Source organism: Rhinatrema bivittatum, chromosome 6, assembly GCF_901001135.1.
Source record: "Rhinatrema bivittatum chromosome 6, aRhiBiv1.1, whole genome shotgun sequence".
NCBI classification, from domain to species: domain Eukaryota; kingdom Metazoa; phylum Chordata; class Amphibia; order Gymnophiona; family Rhinatrematidae; genus Rhinatrema; species Rhinatrema bivittatum.
The window spans coordinates 149,969,477-149,989,357 of record NC_042620.1 but is presented as its reverse complement, the minus strand read 5'-3'; the positions used below and the strand labels follow the sequence as shown (position 1 = coordinate 149,989,357).

At 41.1% G+C, this 19,881-nt stretch overlaps 1 protein-coding gene across 6 annotated transcripts in view; it reads right to left on the bottom strand.

The window, feature by feature from the left end:
* Positions 1 to 4,213: 4,213 nt before the first annotated feature.
* Positions 4,214 to 19,881, bottom strand: part of GTF3C3 (general transcription factor IIIC subunit 3) — a 123,062-nt gene continuing 107,394 nt past the window's right edge. For 5 of the 6 annotated variants that reach the window (XM_029606061.1, XM_029606067.1, XM_029606064.1 and 2 more), the window contains one exon: positions 4,214 to 4,538. In XM_029606061.1, coding sequence (XP_029461921.1) covers positions 4,416 to 4,538 — 123 coding nt within the window. In that variant the 3' untranslated portion in view covers positions 4,214 to 4,415. The remainder of the gene's footprint in view (positions 4,539 to 19,881) is intronic. The other variant, XM_029606066.1, reaches the window with a different exon arrangement.

The window sequence follows — 19,881 nt, the reverse complement described above, 5'->3', positions numbered from 1 at the left end:
AGAATGAAAAGAAATAGAGGGACCTCAGTAGAAGCTCATGGAACAATATTGGATAACATTATGGATATGTTTCAAAGTCACGGTAGGTGAAGCCTTATTTTATCTGTGGGGTTTATTGATCTCAAGAAATAGTTTGGGGTGCCTGTGTTAGAGTAATAAACAAGAATCTTGTAGCATGAAATCATGATAGATGTTGATCATAAATCTGGCCAAGTTCAGTAACACAAGTAATAAGCAACACAAAGTTTTTACAAAACCCAGATAAGTCTGCACATTCATGGTAAAGTTTCATTTTGGGAAGAACGATGTAAATAGATGGACAACTACACTCTTAGTAAATTTTAAAGCAATTATTAAATATATGACTGACATTTCAGTCCCAGTTTTTTTTGTCACTTGTATTCTTAAAGCACGGACATCTGAACTTGTTTCTTCTTTTGTCTCAGCAGTTTTCTCCTGTTCCTCTGGGTTTCTAGCTCATTCAGAACCAGCTACAATTGCCATGAGCCTTCATTTGCACCTACACAGGATTTTCCTTCCTCTCAACTCAGCCATGGCAGACCGGCTTTGGCCATGGATCACGAACCACGGCTCCCTCCAGAACCTGTTTAGTTAACATGCGACACTTCCTCTGCAGCATCCCCAGCCTGGGGAACAGAGTCTTGACCCAGGAATCAAGGCTCAGTCTACACCATGGCAACTGTGCAACCCTTGCCACCAGGCTAGCCCGGTCCTAGTGCTTTAAAATATACTTTAATGAAGAGTGCAGTCATCCACCCACTTACACCACCAGAATCTTTTGAACTTGTGAGAGTCCAGGTCTTGCAGAAATTGCACTAGACCTAAACAATGCAAGCAAAGTAACCCTGACAGACTTCTGCAGACCTTAGTTATATATTCTTCTTCATGGAAATGAAAAAGGTCCCAAAATTTGGACAAGAGAGACAAAATCTTTTGGCCGAGTCAAAATGGTTAGGTTCCTAGACTGCACGCCCCCATTTCCTTATACTTCACCATGGAAGGAAGTGCAGCAACTTTGGAATTCCTGCGACAAAAATACGCCATGCTTCTTAGCAGTAAACAGAGCAGCAGCACTTAAATCCCCTTCTTGTCTCCAGATACCAGACGTGAGTGGAATCTACTGGATTGTCATTAAGTTGATCCAAATTCAAACCCAGGTAAAAATGAAAAAGCCCTCACAAAAACAGGGGCTTTGCCATTTTTTTCCATTATTCACGGAGTTTGTATCAGTGATAGTTAAACTGAAAAAAGATACTTGGATTAAAGGCAGAGTTTATCACCCCCTATTATGCTAATGGCTATCATCACTCAACTTTTCTGCAGCAGATGTAAGAGAATATGATGAACTGTGTAACTAGCAGGTTAGGAGTCAGTGTGCACATTACTTGTTCTTATACGTATTTATTATTCCCAAATTTGGTAACTATACCTTTCTTATGAAAGCCAGCACACCAGCACTTTGAGTTGAGCCACATTTAATGTAGAGATTACTTACCTGATAATCTCCTTTTCCTTAGTGTATGCAGATGGACTCAGAACAAGTGGGATATAGTGTGCTCGTGCTAGCAGTTGGAGACGGATCTGACGTCAGCACGGGTACATATACCCCCACAGGAAGTGAAGCAACTTAGTAATCTTCCTTGCAAAAGCTGTTATGGATATATGTGTACTGACCGATCAATTAATTAATGAAACAGGATTCCCCTGACCGATTGATAGTAGCTGGAGACCGCCAGGGTTCCCAACCGGAAGGCGTCGACACCTGGTAGAGTGGATGCTCTCGTGTAAGAAATGACATGCCTTACCTTGAATTGGTGAAACCCATGTATACTGGCAGCCGGGCGGGATGGTGAGTCCATCTGCATACACTAAGGAAAAGGAGATTATCAGGTAAGTAATCTCTACATTTCCTAGCGTGTAGCAGATGGACTCAGAACAAGTGGGATGTACAAAAGCTACTCCTGGACTGGGTGGGAGGCTGCCTGAGGACTGCATAGGACTGCCCTCCCTGGCCTGGACATCCAGACGGTAAAATCTGGAGAAGGTATGGAGGGAGGACCATGTTGCCGCCTTACATATCTCCGTGGGCGACAGCATCCTAGATTCTGCCCAAGAGGCCACCTGCGCTCTGGTGGAATGAGCCTTGACCTGCAGAGGCGGTGACTTCCCGGACTCTACGAAGGCCGCTCTGATAACTTCTTTGATCCAGCGGGCGATGGTGGGCCGTGAGGCCGCTTCCCCTTGCTTCTTCCCGCTGTGCAGGACGAACAGATGGTCTGTCTTTCATACTGCTTCTGTCATTTCCAGGTATCTGGGCAGCAATCTGCCGATGTCGAGATGGCGTAGCAAACGCCCTTCTTCCGACTTCTTCAAACCCGCCGTGGTTGGCAAGGATATGGTTTGGTTGAAGTGAAATTGTGAGACTACTTTAGGTAAGAAGGAGGGAACCGTGCGAAGATGGATAGCCTCTGGAGTGAGCCTGAGAAAGGGATCACGGCAGGACAGAGCTTGTAGCTCTGAGATACGGCGTGCTGAACACACTGCCAGCAAGAACACCATCTTCAAAGTTAGTGAACGGAGAGATAGGCCCCGAAGGGTCTGAAGGTGGATCCCGCGAGAAAATCCAAAACTATGTTGAGGTTCCACAGGGGCACTGGCCACTTCAGTGGCGGACGAATGTGCTTGACTCCTTTCAGGAAGCGGGAAACATCTGGGTGCGTGGCAATGGTCTTGCCATCCCTCCTGGGACCGTAGCAAGACAGCGCAGCCACCTGAACCTTGATGGAGCTTAGGGAGAGACCCTTCTGAAGCCCATCCTGCAGGAAATCCAGAACAATAGGGATTGTGGTTGCATGTGGATTGGTGCCATGAGTGTCGCACCAGGCTTCAAATACTCTCCAGATCCTTATGTAGGTGAGGGATGTGGAAAACTTGCGGGCTCGGAGGAGTGTATCTATCACCGGCTCCGAGTAACCTCTTTTCTTCAGTCTAGCCCTCTCAATGGCCAGACCGTAAGAGAGAATTGAGCCGGATCCTCGTGGAGGATGGGACCTTGATGTAGCAGGTCCCTGAGAGGAGGCAGGGGAAGGGGCTCCCCTGTCAGTAGTCTTCTCATGTCCGCGTCCCAGGGTCTTCTTGGCCAGTCTGATGCCACTAGAAGAACTAGGCCTCTGTACCTCTGAATCTTGTGTATAAGGGCGCCCAGCAGGGGCCACGGCGGAAAGGCGTATAGCAGGGTCCCTGGAGGCCATGGCTGAACCAGGGCGCCTATCCGTGGGCGCTCAAACCTGAACAAGGCAGACAAAATGGCGACCTCCACAGCGTGCCGCCTGCCGGCAACGCCGCCGATCCTCGTACCTCGGAGACCAAAAGTAAGAGATGTACGCTTTACCTGATCTCCGGCGCTTCCCGGCTGTAACCCGGGCGGTCTCCCGCTGCGGTGGGAGAGGGGAAATACCTTCACCGCCGCGCTCGAGGAAGTGCACCCGCTGCCTTAAAGCCACCGAACTCGTCTCGCTCGGGGCTAAGTCCTCGCCGGGACCAAGGCGCCTCTCAGCCACGCCCGAGCCCTCCTCGCTCGGGGGCTAGATCCCTGCCGCGGTTCGGCCACCGCACCGAGGCGTAGACCTCCGAGGGATCGCGGAAATCACCTCGGAAAACTCAACTGGGGGAGGGACCCGAGGGTATCACCGCAGGAGTGCGGGGCTCGTCTTCTGATATCTTCTTAGAAATTTAGAAAGTAGAAAGTAGTATTGGAAAACACGCTCAGCGAGCGTGCAGGCGCTCCAAACTGCTTTGGAGACGGAAATTACTAAGTTGCTTCACTTCCTGTGGGGGTATATGTACCCGTGCTGACATCAGATCCGTCTCCAACTGCTAGCACGAGCACACTATATCCCACTTGTTCTGAGTCCATCTGCTACACGCTAGGAAAATAAAATTGCTGGACGCACTGCACACGTTCCTTTCTTTGTTGTCAGAATTGTGAGCACTGCTCTGGAACTGAAATGCAGAAGCTGGAACGAACCATCTCTGACTGCGTTACTATGGCAGATATGATGTCATCAAAGTCATGATGTAATCAAAGGCATCAATGACTAAGTACAAGACACAACTGTCCTAAACTGTCTACAGCAGCTACAATAGGAGTCATTTTAAACATGCTATTCAGATATGAACTATATGAACACACTTGTATTTGCCATAACCTACAGAAGATGTAGTGGCTTGAATTTATTAAATAAAAAAACATATACAATATTTACACATTCATTTGTTATATAAAGAGTTTGTTACAATTTACTGTAAAGTTCCACATACTCCACAGATACAGAAGGGATGGTAAGCAACATCTTTCCTCTTACAAAAATCTCCCAACCGTGTCAAAATGGGCTTCATATGGCACAGTGCAAATATAGAAGCTTCCGAGCCATTTGTACATTTCCACTACTCTGGTAAATCAGCGACAAATTATAGGCAATGTCTCTTTGCAGATTGACCTGATCCTCATCGATGCCCTGAAAGAGAGAGAGAAAAAAATCACTAGTAAGGGCAGACCCATTGCAAATTAAGCAAAGGGTCTTTATAGGCTCCTGCATACAGATACTAAAATATTACAAAAACAGAATAAAATGTTTATTTGTTTTTCCCTTCTTTTACTATCTCTCTCTCATATGTTTCACTATGCTGTGAAAATGCTCTTGTCATCAGTGCAGGCAAAAAGCTGTTTTTATAGTGAGGATGGAAGCAATTCCGAGAAGGGCTACTAAAATGACAAGGCCTAAAGCACAAACTCCACAGAGGCGAGCAATACTAACAATGTATTCACTGGAGGAAATAAGGAAAAGGAATAGGATAGAAACATTCACATATCTGACAAGTTTCAATGAAATACAGGAAAGGAAATTCAAAGGAGAATAGGTCATGATATTATGTTAGAAATAGGAATGTTCAGAGAAAACTTGAGAAAATACTTCTTTGGTTAGAGCAGTGGTATTCACTCCTAGCCCTTGAAGGCCACAAACAGGTCAGGTTTTCAGGATATTCCTAATGAATATGCATCATATAGATTTGAAATACCATGGAGGCAGTGTGCATGCATATCTCTCATGCATATTCATTATGGATATCCTGAAAACTCAACCTGTTTGCAGCCTTTGAGGGCTGGGAATGAATACTACTGGCTCAGAGAGTAGTAGATGACTGGAATAACCTATCAGCACGGTAGTGATATCCAAAACCATGACAGAATTTAAGTATGCTTGGGACAGAAACAGGGGACAGTGGCAGGAACTAAATTAGGAGATTGCAGTACTACAGACAACCCATTCTTCATTCCCTCAAGAGTAGAGGCAAGGGATGAGGCAATAAGGAGAAAACAAGGCACAAATAAAAGAAAAACAAGATAATTCACTGCAGGCCACAGGGTGCCAGGTGGGAACCAGAAGGCTACAACTCTCCAGGAACCAACTGGGTCAATGCCAGCAGGCTTGTGGTGGCCAGATACTATCCAGCAAGGCCAAGGGAACAATAGAGGCTAGATTTTAGGGCAACAGCCTCACTTGTTTTGTTAGCTGTTCGAATTATTACAAAGTCTGATGGTAAGACATGGGAGGCGAGGACACGGGTATTGGATTAAATAAGGGAGCATATTACTCATCTATCCAGGAGTTAACCCTGTGTAGTTTTAGGGTTAGGGCATATGGTTGATTGGTTACGTTATGACGTTTTTTTTTGTACTAAAGTTTGAAGTTGTGTTTTGGGCTGCGGCCATTATTTGTCCAACAATAAAGCAATCTTCAGACTTAAGCAGCGTGAGTGTGAATTAATCGGAAAGGTGAAAGGGAGAGGGGGGGGGGGGGAGCTTGGGAGGAATGGTGGAAAATGGTGTAGCCTCCCTCCTGCCCACATTGTGTGGGCTACAGATACGGAAACAGTTCTAAAATTGTTTAGGTACCACTCAGCTGATTAAAAATTACTCCCAAGCTCACCTTGAAAGAAGTTGTTTGGCACAATGCAAATATTAAGAAGGGCACTACCAGTCAATTTGAGAGATTGAGATCATACTCAATACGACCTGAATTAAGAGTGAGGTTCATTCTTGACATTGTATGTGCACAACAAACTCAATATGAATCCTGTACCTCTAGTTCTGTAAATATGTTCTGTATAGCAATACCATAAGAACATAAGAAAATGCCATACTGGGTCAGACCAAGGGTCCATCAAGCCCAGCATCCTGTTTCCAACAGTGGCCAATCCAGGCCATAAGAACCTGGCAAGTACCCAAAAACTAAGTCTATTCCATGTTACCATTGCTAATGGCAGTGGCTATTCTCTAAGTGAACTTAATAGCAGGTAATAGACTTCTCCTCCAATAACTTATCCAATCCTTTTTTAAACACAGCTATACTAGCTACACGAACCACATTCTCTGGCAACAAATTCCAGAGTTTAATTGTGCGTTGAGTAAAAAACACTACATACAAAATTATAACGTAATGCCCATTTCTTAAAATGGATAAAAATGCCAGTTTTTAGCCTTTTTTTCGCTGACACGCTGCAACAGTGCTTAGTAGGTGCTTTAAAATCTTTTAAACACTACTAGTGAAAAAATATCTACTTTTTGATTTTTTTTTTTTTTTTTTACGTGAAATCCATTGTGCATTTGAGAATATTAATTCAAAAACAATTATCAAAAAAACCCAAAACATTTGCACAAATACCCCTTATTACATTGATAACCCCAATAAAGGCTTTTGTTTTGCCTGCTGGGCTTCTTTAGGGAGATTAAGATATAAATCACAAGACTTATCTTAAAGGTATCCATGCTGTTTTTAACTTGATGGATCTATTCCCATTCAAATACAGCTCCACAGCCATTTATTGAGAAACTATTACTTACCTGATAATTGATTATATCTTCTGGTAGGTGTTGAGTTTTAGTCTCTCCAAAACTTCTTACTAATTTCTCCAGTTCTTCGCCAAAAAGCATTTGGCTCTTAAAGGGTAACTTATTTTGACTATGAATCTGCCACCCATTGTCTAAGTCATAGATGTCTTCTAGCACCTATCAACAAAGCTAGAGACCATGAGCCAAGCCTTATAAGACCATTTAGTCTATCTGCTAGAAAGGCTGATGCTGACTCTAGTCTTGCAGTCTTTTCTCCTTCTGGGAGCTGTTAAATCCCTTGTAAGAGAGCTCTTGAAACATAGCTTAAACAAAGATTGCCACCTGAATAACAAAGCTATCTGTTGCAAAAACACATTTCATTAAAACCTCTATTTTCTTGCCTTGAGGGTCCTTTAAACATGCCTCACCTTCTACACAAATTGTCACTTTTCTGGACACAGCAGAGACCAGAGCATCTACTTTTGGTACTTAACATAAGTCTTCTTGCGCCTCATTAGGTGGTGAATATAACTTAGAAAATTGCTTTACATGCTTCAAACCTGAATCTGGAGACTACCATTCAGACAATACCATGCTCTCAATTTCAGAATGGAGAGGGAAAATTGTGGCATATTTTCAGATACCCTTTATTATTGGATCCCAACCAGGGGTCTCTTCTGTCTTGCTTTCTGTTAGTTTGAATGCATAATTTACTGGCAATATCAGCACAGTAATTTCGTCCTTATTAAATAGGTAAATTTCTGCTTCATCTTCCCCATCAGAAAAAAACGTCCGCCTCTTTTAGGGAATCAATCACTCCCCTTTAAATAACCCCCATAGTCCTCACTGGAAGGGTCTATTAGATGTGATAAATCTTCAGATTCTGAGCTTAACCTTGCTCTCTTTGAATGCTCTGAAGGAAAAAGAAACTGGAAATCAGCTTGCAATGGGGTGTCAGTTATACAAGTTTCCTCAGTAATATTGTTTGCGCAATGCACAGAATGCCTGATGAAGAAACTGGAAAAACTCAGAATAATTTGAAGATGGTGGAATGATTGAATCTAAACTGGCAGCTCTCTGAGTGCTTGTACCTGGAAAAAATGAGTGGGGGTTAATGTTTTTCATATATATAGGAGGCGGTAATACTGTTTGCTCTGATCAATGTCTTTCAAAATGGTGGCCGATTCAACAGTCAAATTAGAGTCCCCTTTGCTTATGGGGAAAGTATTTGTTACAGGGTCTTTTGTACTCTGTTCAATTGTAGGCATGGACTTCACATGCTTGACTGAAACTTTCTCCCCGTGGTGACAGAAAGTGCAGAGAGAGCACAGGCAGCACAGTGTCTACCTTTCTCTGACATCGAGCATGAAGACAAAATTGCACAAAAAACACTTAAAGCTGCTTGTGGGAAACGAAAGCCCAAATCATCTTTTAAAAGGGGTAAGGTTTGAAAATGTAATGAGGTCTTACCTTACTGATGTGCTAGCAATGGCTTTCAAAGTATAGCTCTCTCTCTCTTTTTTTATTTATTAAAACACAAGCTTTCTTCAGCTATAACAAAAAGCAAGTAAAATTAGAAGGAAAGGAAAGTTCAGAGACTCTTTCTCCAAGCATGAAATTATTTCAGTAGGCTCTACCAAATCCTTTGCTGTGAGGTAGGGAGCGTAGGATTGAAAAGGCTCACTTCACTGTCCTGCAGGCAAGAGCATGGCCCAAGAGCTGTAAATGCAGCCATTTTATCTCTTAAAGATAATAAATGATAAACCAAAGTACTTAGAAATTCTGCTACACCATCAGAAGATCTTCCAATGGCTATAGGCAGAGAAAACTGGTTTAACCTGTTCCGAACATACTATATGTAGTAATAGTGATGTTATTAACAAAAAAAAAGAAAAAAGTAAACCTTTGCTTTATCAGCTGGAATAGCAGAAAGACAAAGCAGCTACATTTACGCATGTAAATCCTTTTGAAAATTACCCCTTAAGTGTTCGTCTGTTGTTTTGCTGTTGCATATTGATAATTTGGGTTTATCACAATTAATAAAGTCTGAAATCCACATCCACAGCCATACCCTGGATTTAATTTTTAAAACTGTGATGAGGGTACTATTACTATTGATCCCATGTCCTGTCTAATCATTATTTTATATGTTTTGCCTTAGAATATAGATCTTATACAACTCAATGAAATTTTTCTGAGATGGCGACTGGGAGAAACTAGATGTTAATTCCCATCTATCTGCTGATCCCCTATTAGAAAACTAGAACAGCAAAACACAGAGTTTATTACCATCTAACTCTGTAGATAAAAAACAGAATTCATTTTAAGATGAAATCACTGTTGGTTTATGATGGGCTACACCTGTTAAAACATCAGGATTGACAATTAGAAAGGAGAAGGTGAAAAAATAAGATTCAAATTAAATTACTGTATACCAAAGCAGCGACTAATTATTGAAATGCAATCAAGTAAGCCAAAAAGAGGCATTTTTTGAATCTACTACTGGTTGCTGAGAACTGTCCTAAAAAACACTTTCATACTGTTTATATGTTATCTTCTATTCCTAACTTCATTTCAGGAAGTAGTTTCTGGATTGTCTTGCAAGTTGCCAACAGTATGACGATCATTTTGGGAAGACTGCGCTTATTTGTAATTCAGTCTTATCCTGTAACTGTCAGTTTATTCCCCACCCTCCAAATAAAATAGGCTTTACCATGGTACAATCTAATTGTGGATAAGGCACTATCATCTCATGCATCTACAGTAGATTGCTCATCAAGCCAGATACAAACTGAGTAAATTTCATTCAGTGTCCAATGTCCCATTTCTAGAGAAACTGGTTGACAAATTGGTTCTTACTCAACACATGTATGATAAATGCCTTACATGTGCAGCGGTCACTCTTTTGAAAAGGACATAGCTACAGAAACTATGCTGCTGTCAGTGATGAATAGCACTCAAAGGCATGCGGACAAGGGAGAGGACTCTTCTTCTCCAGTGAGATTTGTCCACAGCCTTTAATAAGCTGCATCACCAATTGCTTACTGGTAGACTTACTTCCATTATGAATGAGAATAGTTCGTATTCTGTAAAACAGGCTGAGTGCTCTACATTGAGACTCCTGCCTTGTGAAGTTCCATAGTGCTCAGTTTTGTCCAATCTGCATGTGCATCCAATTATTGCCATAATTCAAAGTTCAGGCTTGGAGTGTATTATATTTTGCTAATGGCATTCAGGGGGATGAGTTCAAGGCAAATAGAGGAATTAATTATTGCTTGGATGGGATAGCAACTTAGTTAAAGATGCATAAATTAGAACTGAACCCAACCAAGTCAGAATTACTATGAATAAGCAGAAGAGGTAGAACACTTTAATTCACTCAAAGATTTTAGGAACAGAACTAAAATCAAAACCAGCTGTTTGGAGACCGGGGGTCCTTATAGATTTACAGTTATCAATGGAGCCCCAAGTTTCTTTGGTGATTAGGTCTATGTATGTTCATTTGTGGAGACTTTTTAACTGCACCCATATTTTTGAGAGCTGATCTATCATCATCCATGCTCTTATCACAAGCAGACTTCACTACTGCAATTCATCAGAGCATTCTGATGAAGCGTTTACAACTTCTTCCGTTTACAGTGGCTAAGATTTGATCAGGTAACGTAATTTCTGAAGGATTTGCACTGGCTTCTAGTCTCCTGGAGATCTAAATTTAAAATATTGTTGCTAATTTTCAAATGCCTCCATCAGATGGCGCCAGAATACCTCATGGAACTACTGAGTCAGTATGTCCCATCTAGAAATCTCTGGTCCTCACAACAGTACTTGCTTTTAATACAATCAGCAAATTCTGCAAAATTATCTGTTACTAGACGTACTGCGTTTAGCCACTGTGCACTGACCAATGGAACCTATTACCTATAGAGATCAGCCTGGAATCCGGGCTTTTGCTATTTCAGAAATAAATAAAAACTTGGTTTTCTAAGCAAGCTTTCTCCAATGTATCTGAGATAATATAAATGGTCATTGCTCTTCGGTTGGTTGAGGCAAATTTATGGGTATTTACTGGTTTTGAAATGCAATTTGGCCACTTACTAACAGATTATTTTATTGAATTGGAAGTGTCTATGTTGTGTCTTAGTCATTTTGTTATGTTGAGGGTGGGAGGTACTTTGGGGTTGTTTGTATGGCTTTCAGGAGCAATTGCAAAGGTGGAAAATCAAATCTAAATAAAAAATTGATTTTTTACACAGATGATGTGCAATAACATATAGTGTCCAGCTGATGCAATATCACGTAAAAAACATGCGACCAAACTGGGTGCATTTTTTTGAATGTGCGCATATCCACCTCTCCTGGACACTCAATGCAATAGGCAATTTGTGCGTCCTTAGCGCTCTGCATTGGGCGCCCAGGAGATGTAGCTGTGCACCCATAGCAGCCTGGTCAGAACTCCCTCCCCACCCCCAGCAGGGTTATTCCCGATTGACCCTTTTCACTGACAAGTGTCAGTGAAAAGGACCAATCCCCTTTCAGGACAGCCTTCTGACATGTAATAGTGAATGGACCAATCAGCAGTAAGTGAAGGAGTGAATAAATTAAGTGCCCGATACTTAATATTAATTTATTCACTTCTTCACTTACTACCGGCTGGGGTTCTAATTGGACTAGACCTTGTGGATGCTGCTTTCTGTGGTTCCCCCTATGAGGAGCCACAGAAAGCAGGATTTTATTTTTTTTGAGCACTTGAGCGTGGTATGATTCTGCTTTCTGTGGCTTCTCCTACTCAGAACAGAGATAATACTAATAGGAGGAATTAGAGAAAGCAGTTTTTTAAATTTTTTGGGTGAGCCCTTGAGAGCGGCATGCTTCAACGCCAGCTCCCGAGCAGGTGTTAAATTTGCTGCGTTAAAATGGGAGCTTTGTCGCGCGACAATTTTTGGCATTAATAGTCTCATCTACATAGAATTTACATGCGATGAGCGCTATTAGCTACGCACTGTATTGCATTGGACGTGCGTCCCATGGCATGTTTAGTGGCATGCTGACCTGAGTGCCCGATATCGCATCAGCCTGAGTGTTAAGAACAGATATAGGAGCCAGAATAAAATATTATTAACGCTGGGTTGAAAATAACTGAGCTTGGATGGTGAACCCAATAAAAAGGAAATTTGTTGGTAAATCACCACTGGCTGAATTGCACCTTCTGAATTGCTACATGACATACAGCAGTGATCCCAGTAAGTGACTATGTGAGAAACTTAGGAATAATGCTGGATAAACACTTGAACATGGAAGAGCATATTAGTTCCATCTCTAAAGGGATCTTCTTTTATCTGTGTGCTATCCACCAGATGTGCCCTTACAAGTCAATCTTGCCTGCATGCATTAGTCAGGGCCTTAATCCTATTTTAATTATTTATTATACTTATATACCGTATTTTCCGGCGTATAAGACGACTTTTTAACCCCTGAAAATCTTCTTAAAAGTCGGGGGTCGTCTTATACGCCGGGTATCGCCTTGTAGGGCAGCTGTGGCATCCGCGGCTGTCCTTTTCTTCTTCCCGCCCCCTGTTGCGTGCTCCCGGTTTCTCCCGCTGCTCTTCCTTTCCTGCTGCCGTTGCCGCTGGGCTATCAGCACGTTCAAGCCCAGCGGGAACGGCAGCGGTGCAAAAAAAAAAAAGCTGTGGCATCCGCGGCTGTCCTTTTCTTCTTCCCGCCCCCCGACCCGGAACAGGAAGTGATACGCGGTGCGGTGTGCGGGAAGGAGAAAGCCGTGCCGCATGAAAAAATTGCAGCGGCGAAAGCAGCATCGGCCCCCGAGCAATCGAAGCAGCTGATAATAGGGAAATGAGACAGCAGCGTGAGCCTCCCGCGGCCGATGGGATTCTTCTTTCTTGGCCTGCGGGGGCTGGAGGAGGAGGAGACTGCTGCAGCTACTATTTGTTCTTGGGGGGCGGGGGAGGGGAAAGGAAGTGAGTGAGAGAGAGAGAAGCAGCCAGCCTGCCTGTGTGTAAGTGAGAGAATGCATTTGATTGAGAGCATGTGTGTGAGTGAGAGAAACTGGTCAGAGAGCTCATGTGTGTGTATATGTGAGAGACAATGAAAGTGACTGCTCAGAGAGATGACTGATGTGTATGTGAGTGTGAGAGAGAGAAAAAGCATGGAAGTGAGAAATCTGGGTATGTGAGAAAGCATGGGAGTAAGAAGCCTGATTATGTGTGAGAGAGAGCATGGGGTGGGAGGCCTGTGTGTGCGCGCGCATGCATGAGAGAGAGACTGGTTGATAAGGTGACGGTGTGTGTGAGAGAAAGAGACTGGTGTGTGTGAATGTGAGAGAAAGAATGTGATTCGGGGAATGAGAAGCCTGTGCAGTGGAGAGCGAGCATGGAAATGAGAGAGAGACTGGTGTGTGTGTGTGTGAGACAGAGAAAGTGATTATGAGAGTGAGAAGCCCGTATATGTACGGTAAGCAGAACACGGGAGTGGGAAGCCTGTGTGTGTGTATGACATGAGACAAACTGTTCAGGAAGGTGTCTGGTGTGTGTGTCAAAGACTGTTTGGGAGATGATTGGTGTGTGAGAGACAGAAACTGGTCATGGGGGCATGACTGGTATGGTGTGTGTGTGTGAGAGAGACATGGGCCTTAAGGAAGAGGACCATGAGTATAGAGCTTAGCCACTACTGCTGCTTCTGATGTGTGCTACAGAGCTGCTGGAGGGGGTAAGTAAAGGTGGCTTTTTAAGTTTATTTTTCTTGATTGACTGCCATTTTAATTATTTAATATTATGTGATGTGTCTGCTTTTTTGAAATATTTTATTGGTGTTTGGAGAATGTTTAATAGTTTTTATGAGTTTTTAATTGTTGGATGTTATTCTGTTCATAGCTGTTTTGGTTTTTAGGGCCTGATATACGGTATTTGTAGTTTTGCCTTTTCATAGATAGGGTTGCTCCTGTTTGAGTGTAAAATTATTTTTTTTCTTAAAAATATGTATAAAAAAGGGGGGGTCGTCTTATACGCCCAGTCGTCTTATACGCCGGAAAATACGGTACTACAAATCCAGACTATCTGCCATCTAAGCAGGTTACAATTTATATAGAAACACTTTCTTGATTAAACTAGTTTAACAGTTATTATTGTGGTCTTCCTACTAATTCATTAAAAACTTCAATTGATCCAAAATTCCACAGCTAGTGGTGTGAAGAGATGCAATTAGAGAGCATATCAGTCCTATTCATTGGTTACCTGTGAGTTACAGTATTCAATTCAACTTGTTAAGCCTTCCCTTTACAGCCTTAACTAGAAAAGGGCCAACGTATATTCCAGGAACGCTTAAGCAGATATATCCCTAGGAAGAACACAAGGTCAGCAAGTGAGAAATTCCTTGTAATTCTAGTAGTAAAATAGGCAAAACTGACAAAGATTAGGAAGAGCACCTTTTTGTGTGCTGCTTTGCAACTGTGGAATTCTCTACTGTGGTTAAAACAGAATTTGGTGACCTTTAAACAGGGGTTTAAGATTTGGTTATTTACTCAAGCTTATCCAGAACATTAGGATGGGTTTTATTGAACAGGCTATCCAGTACGATATAGGAAGGAATGCTAGAGATATTAACATATAATTCACATTTATAGAATGTTTGCATTATATTGAAGCTGGGTGGGAGAGTTTTATGGTTTGTTTTGAAGTTTGATTCCACTATCTACTACAATTTGAACTTGGGCATGTCACTTAATTTTGAGCTCAGATACACATTTTAAGTTCTTCTGTATAGACTTTTGTAGCCAAGTAAATTATCTTCTACAGTGCCATGTGTATATTGATACTACTGTATAAATAGTGTTTTTCTTAATTTTTCATTTTTGACAACTCAGCATTATTTTATATAACTGCTATATCATCAACATAATTTTAAATGCATTAACTATATAATTTAGTTTAAAAAATGTGAGGCATGGCAAAAATTATGCACAGAACTAAATCTCAGTAATGTTACAGAATTCAGATTTAACTGAATTAAACACACCAGAGTTTGTTTTTTGTGTGATCCCAGCTCAGTCATGTCCAAATAGTTTGAATAGATCAGAAATACAGCATCACTTTTTAAAGTGTCACACTGCCTCCATCACTTGTAGTGCAAGAAAAGTGATGGTAACACAAAGTTCAGTAAAAGAAAAGCTCTCTAATTCATAATTCTATTAACTGAAATCCAACATCACAAAATAAAATATTTTCTTTAAATTTGTTGCTTTAAATTGCTGCTCAAAGCAGAATTTTACTGTAGTGGATTCATTTCATAGCAGAATAGGCAACAACAAAGATACTAAAGCAATCTTATGTGTCACGCTCCAAAGAAACAAAGAATTACTGTGAACTTGGAGCTGTTAATTTATAAGCATTAGAAAAAGTCTCTCACTGGTAGCTAGGATGTCTCCTTGGTCTCTTAATGCTGATTACAATCCCCAATACAATGCTTATGCAATGTTTGTGACTGCAATTAAATGAAATTATTCACCTTTAATATTGTTTTTTTGATGACTGCAGTTCAATGAGGTCATGCATATTGATCCATCTGATCTGGCTGACCACGTCATCGGAGGAATGTCCACAGCATATACTGAAAGCTAATGAGTATGGAAGGCAAAAAGGGACACCACTAAACTAATCACCACTTTGTTTAAAATGAGCAAAGATACAGGGAAGAAGGAAGTGATTTCAATACCCAGAATGGCTGCCTGAGAGAGAAGCCAGCTCCCCTCAGCATCAAATCTGATCCAGTAACATCAGTTCCCTTTAGCTCATGGAACAGACAAATACTATTCTGGGAAGCATGCCACACAATATGTCCATAACAAAGAAAAGTTTGGACTTTAAAGGTTTTTCTCCAATCATCTGAGAGAAATGCAATTCAGGATCACAATGGATGAAATATCCCACAAGCCATGGCTTCTGCATACTTACAGCCTAAACATGGTAATAACAGGGAAATCAGAAACTTTCAGCAAGCTGGACATGCAAAACTGGCTAAAAAAAAATAAAAAATTAAAATAAACATAAAAGATTGGAAGGCAGAGAGGATTACTCTCATGTCAGACATACTGTATGTGGAGAAATTACTGAGATTGGACAACACATGAAGGAAATGAAGCTGAGGTTAGAAGATCAAGTTGAGTCTAATACTAATGTGCAAACAAAACATGTGATATTCAGCAGCAGTTAAGACTGTGCCTTAAATTAGATGATCTCAAAATAGAATTAAGTAATAAAATATTCACCCTAGAGCGCTTCCCGAGAACACTGAATTTACAAATGGTAAGGTTTTGGATGCAGAGGAGGTGCAAAAGTTTGCCATAGATAATGAGCACTCAGAGTTTCAAGCATATTCCTGAATGCTTACCCTAGGAATCTAATAGTCTACATCTATGAACAGACTGACAAAGGTGATACTGGGATAAAAGCTAGCCAGAGGAGTTGGTGTACCTAGGAAGATCACAACCTACAAATATGTAATAACATATAAGCATTTACACTAGCTAAGTGAAGGGATCTACAAAAGATTAAAGTACAAGAGACTATAAGTCTGATGGAATCGCAACCCCAGCAGGAGTAAAGCAGAAGCACTGCAGGCCCTTAAAAAATGGGTTTGTGTAATCACTCACCCTAAATGGATATGCTACCCTGAAGGTCTTCTACATAACTGCTAGATCTGCAAATTTAGACAGGAAAAAGATTCCAGACGCTCAGAGCATTGCCCTAAAACGGAAACAGCACCCTTAAAATTAAAAGCTACTCATATGTTTTCTAATGGGCTGAGTTTAGTTACCGCCTGTGGCAACAGAGATGAGAAGAAAATATTACTGATATTTTTGGAACATAAACTATAATGACTGCTGCTGAAGACAATGTAGTTGACATAACATTTTATTATCAGAAATATTTTTTATAGGCTCTGTAGATCACGATACAAGCCTTTGGCTTATTTAACACTACCCTTGATTGTTAATACCATTGTAGGATATTAATGCGAGCTGTCACAGAGAGGTGGGATTAGACTGGGGAAGGCTTTGTGTGAATGAGGATAATAAAGTAGTTTCATGAATGAGGTATGGAAGAGTGCTATTCAACAACCAGATACAAGGAGAGAGGAGACACAATGTACTCTATAACTCCATAAACCGTAATCTCATAATTTTTAATCCCATCAAATGACAATATCATAGATCTTAAGCTCTTATTAAACTTTAATCTGCAGCCTCTCGCCACGCAATGGGCCGCAGGCTGTATTCAGCCTTTAGAGCGTGTTGATTTTAATCATCTATTGTCATTTGTCATTATCTAACCTCGAATACTAGCTGATTGATTTAACAGATTTGCTGGCTAAGTATTCTCTTAAATTTTTGATGTTTGGTGATGGTGTGTAAGAACGTCGATTCTAATAGTATAAGATTCTATTTAAAAACTTTTTAAAAAAAATTAATAAAGTATTTGAGGTTAGATATTAATGACAAATGACAATAGATGATTAAAATCAACACGCTCTAAAGGCTGAATACAGCCTGCGGCCCATTGCGTGGCGAGAGGCTGCAGATTAAAGTTTAATAAGAGCTTAAGATCTATGATATTGTCATTTGATGGGATTAAAAATTATGAGATTACGGTTTATGGAGTTATAGAGTACATTGTGTCTCCTCTCTCCTTGTACCTGGTTGGTGATTAATTGGAGAGGTAGCTGCTTCTTTTTGTTGTGATTATTTATCAGAGTGCTATTCAATACATATTTAATGTTGAAAGTTTGACCCTTTGGAAAAAGTTTGGAAGAGGTCCTAATGTCTTAGAGGACAGAGATGGAAGTAAGTGCTGGGACCAGAATATTTTCATTTACTTTAAAGAACAAAAAAATAGCCGATACCACCAAATCCATAAATTGTGCAGAACAATGCTGTATTCTGGGGAATATAGTATTCAACTGATATTACTAGAGGACATTAGAGGATTAGTTACCAATATGTACTATATGTTTGTGTGCTTTTGATCAGTGATTACACTAAATTTAATTTAAAACCCCTGTTATGTATTTATTGCTATATCTGATTACTAATTGTGTAACATATTACCAAGTTTTGTTACACAAGGGTGAAGGAAAGAAAGGATGTACTGTACGATAATGTTGGGGGGGGGGGTAGGGGACTACAGCCAAATGAAAGAGGCAGACTGCATGAATGATCTCTGAAGAAGGAAGGTGAGTTCTCATGGGGAAGTGATGAAAATGCTTCTCTGTGTTAGTTTAGAGGACATTTAACATTTCTCAGTTTGGTTGATCATAGTCTCTATTTCCTGTTCTAGACTTATTGCCCTATGCTGGTTTACAACATGATTTAACTGAGGCTGGTCTGTGATGTGTGATTGAAGAAACAGCAAGGAAGGCTGTCTAACAAAGCCGTGAGGGCAACAAACCAGGATTAGCAGCCAGATGTCCAAACTGGATTTCTTTATTGAGCAGTACCACGAATATGTAAACAAGCCCGACTCTGGCCGAGTTTCGCCCTCTTACAATGGGGCTACATCAGGGGCTCAACTTGTGTCATGTTTTGGTTAATAAATATCCAGGTCTTAAAAAAGACTTTACAACAGCTGATTATTAGACAGACTTCAGAAATGGAATATGGGCAGAAAACGTTTTTACGAGTGAATACGGGACAGAGATGCTGCTGCTGACGCTTGCTATCACAAGCACACCCAATAATATCGGCACATTGAACACCCGTGTATCTGTGAGTGAATGAAAGGCAGGGGCATTTCTGCCCATATTCCATTTCTGAAGTCTGTCTAATAATCAGCTGTTGCAAAGTCTTTTTTAAGACCTGGATATTTATTAACCAAAACACGACACAAGTTGAGCCCCTGATGTAGCCCCATTGTAAGAGGGCGAAACTCGGCCAGAGTCGGGCTTGTTTACATATTCGTGGTACTGCTCAATAAAGAAATCCAGTTTGGACATCTGGCTGCTAATCCTGGTTTGTTGCCCTGTGATGTGTGATTACATCCCGTTTCCCTTTTCTCCTTTGGAGAGTCCTGCGAAGGGATACACTTGGATAATAAAGGGATCTGGGAAGAGATATGAGCTTGCCCACTTGAACTACTGACACACAGTTTGTTTATTTTAGTACCTTATGCCTTTAAACTTGTTCTGTCCAAAGAGATGAAGCAGACACGTATATTTTTTGAATGCTAGCCTTAGAGATGATGCAATAACTCTTAAAATAATTTATACCTCAAACAAGAAACTTTTTATGAAAAGGTCCTAGTTAGTCTAGCTGAGTTTGCAAATATTTCTATAATTTTGGGGGAGAGGGGTTAACTTCAATGATTTTACACCCCATAATATCAGTCTAATGATGTGCAGGATAGGACAGTCTTACTACAGCCATGCTAAAGACAGTGCACCCATGGTAATGCTGCTGCAATCTGCATATTAGATGGCTTGGTGCTAACTGGCTAAAAGTAAAAGGGATGGTTAGTGCAAAGAATCTTCTCCCTCAAAACAAATTGGACCTACAGGATCTACAAGCCCCTAATCAACAACTGAGCCTCTGAGTAACCCCTTTACCTCCCACTCCACGCAATGCCCAATCTCCCACTAACCACCAAAAGGTGCCTTGAATCTTCACTGGTACGAGGGAGATGGTTTCCCTCTTGCCAGAAGCTGTACCAAATCCAAAATGGCACTAATAATCATGTGCTTTGGCTAGGCTGTGGCTGAAAATTATTCTAAAGATAACCAGGTAAAAACAGCCAGCTATCTTATCTACTTAGCAGCTCTCTGAACATTACCCCAAAGAGTTTAAAAAAAATAAATCTGGAGAAATTGGGTGGACTTTATAAGGGCTTAACTCAACTCAGCTCTATTGCCATCCAAATTATAGCATGCTACTTCAGTCTATGAGCATGTGCCTAGGGAAAAATGTT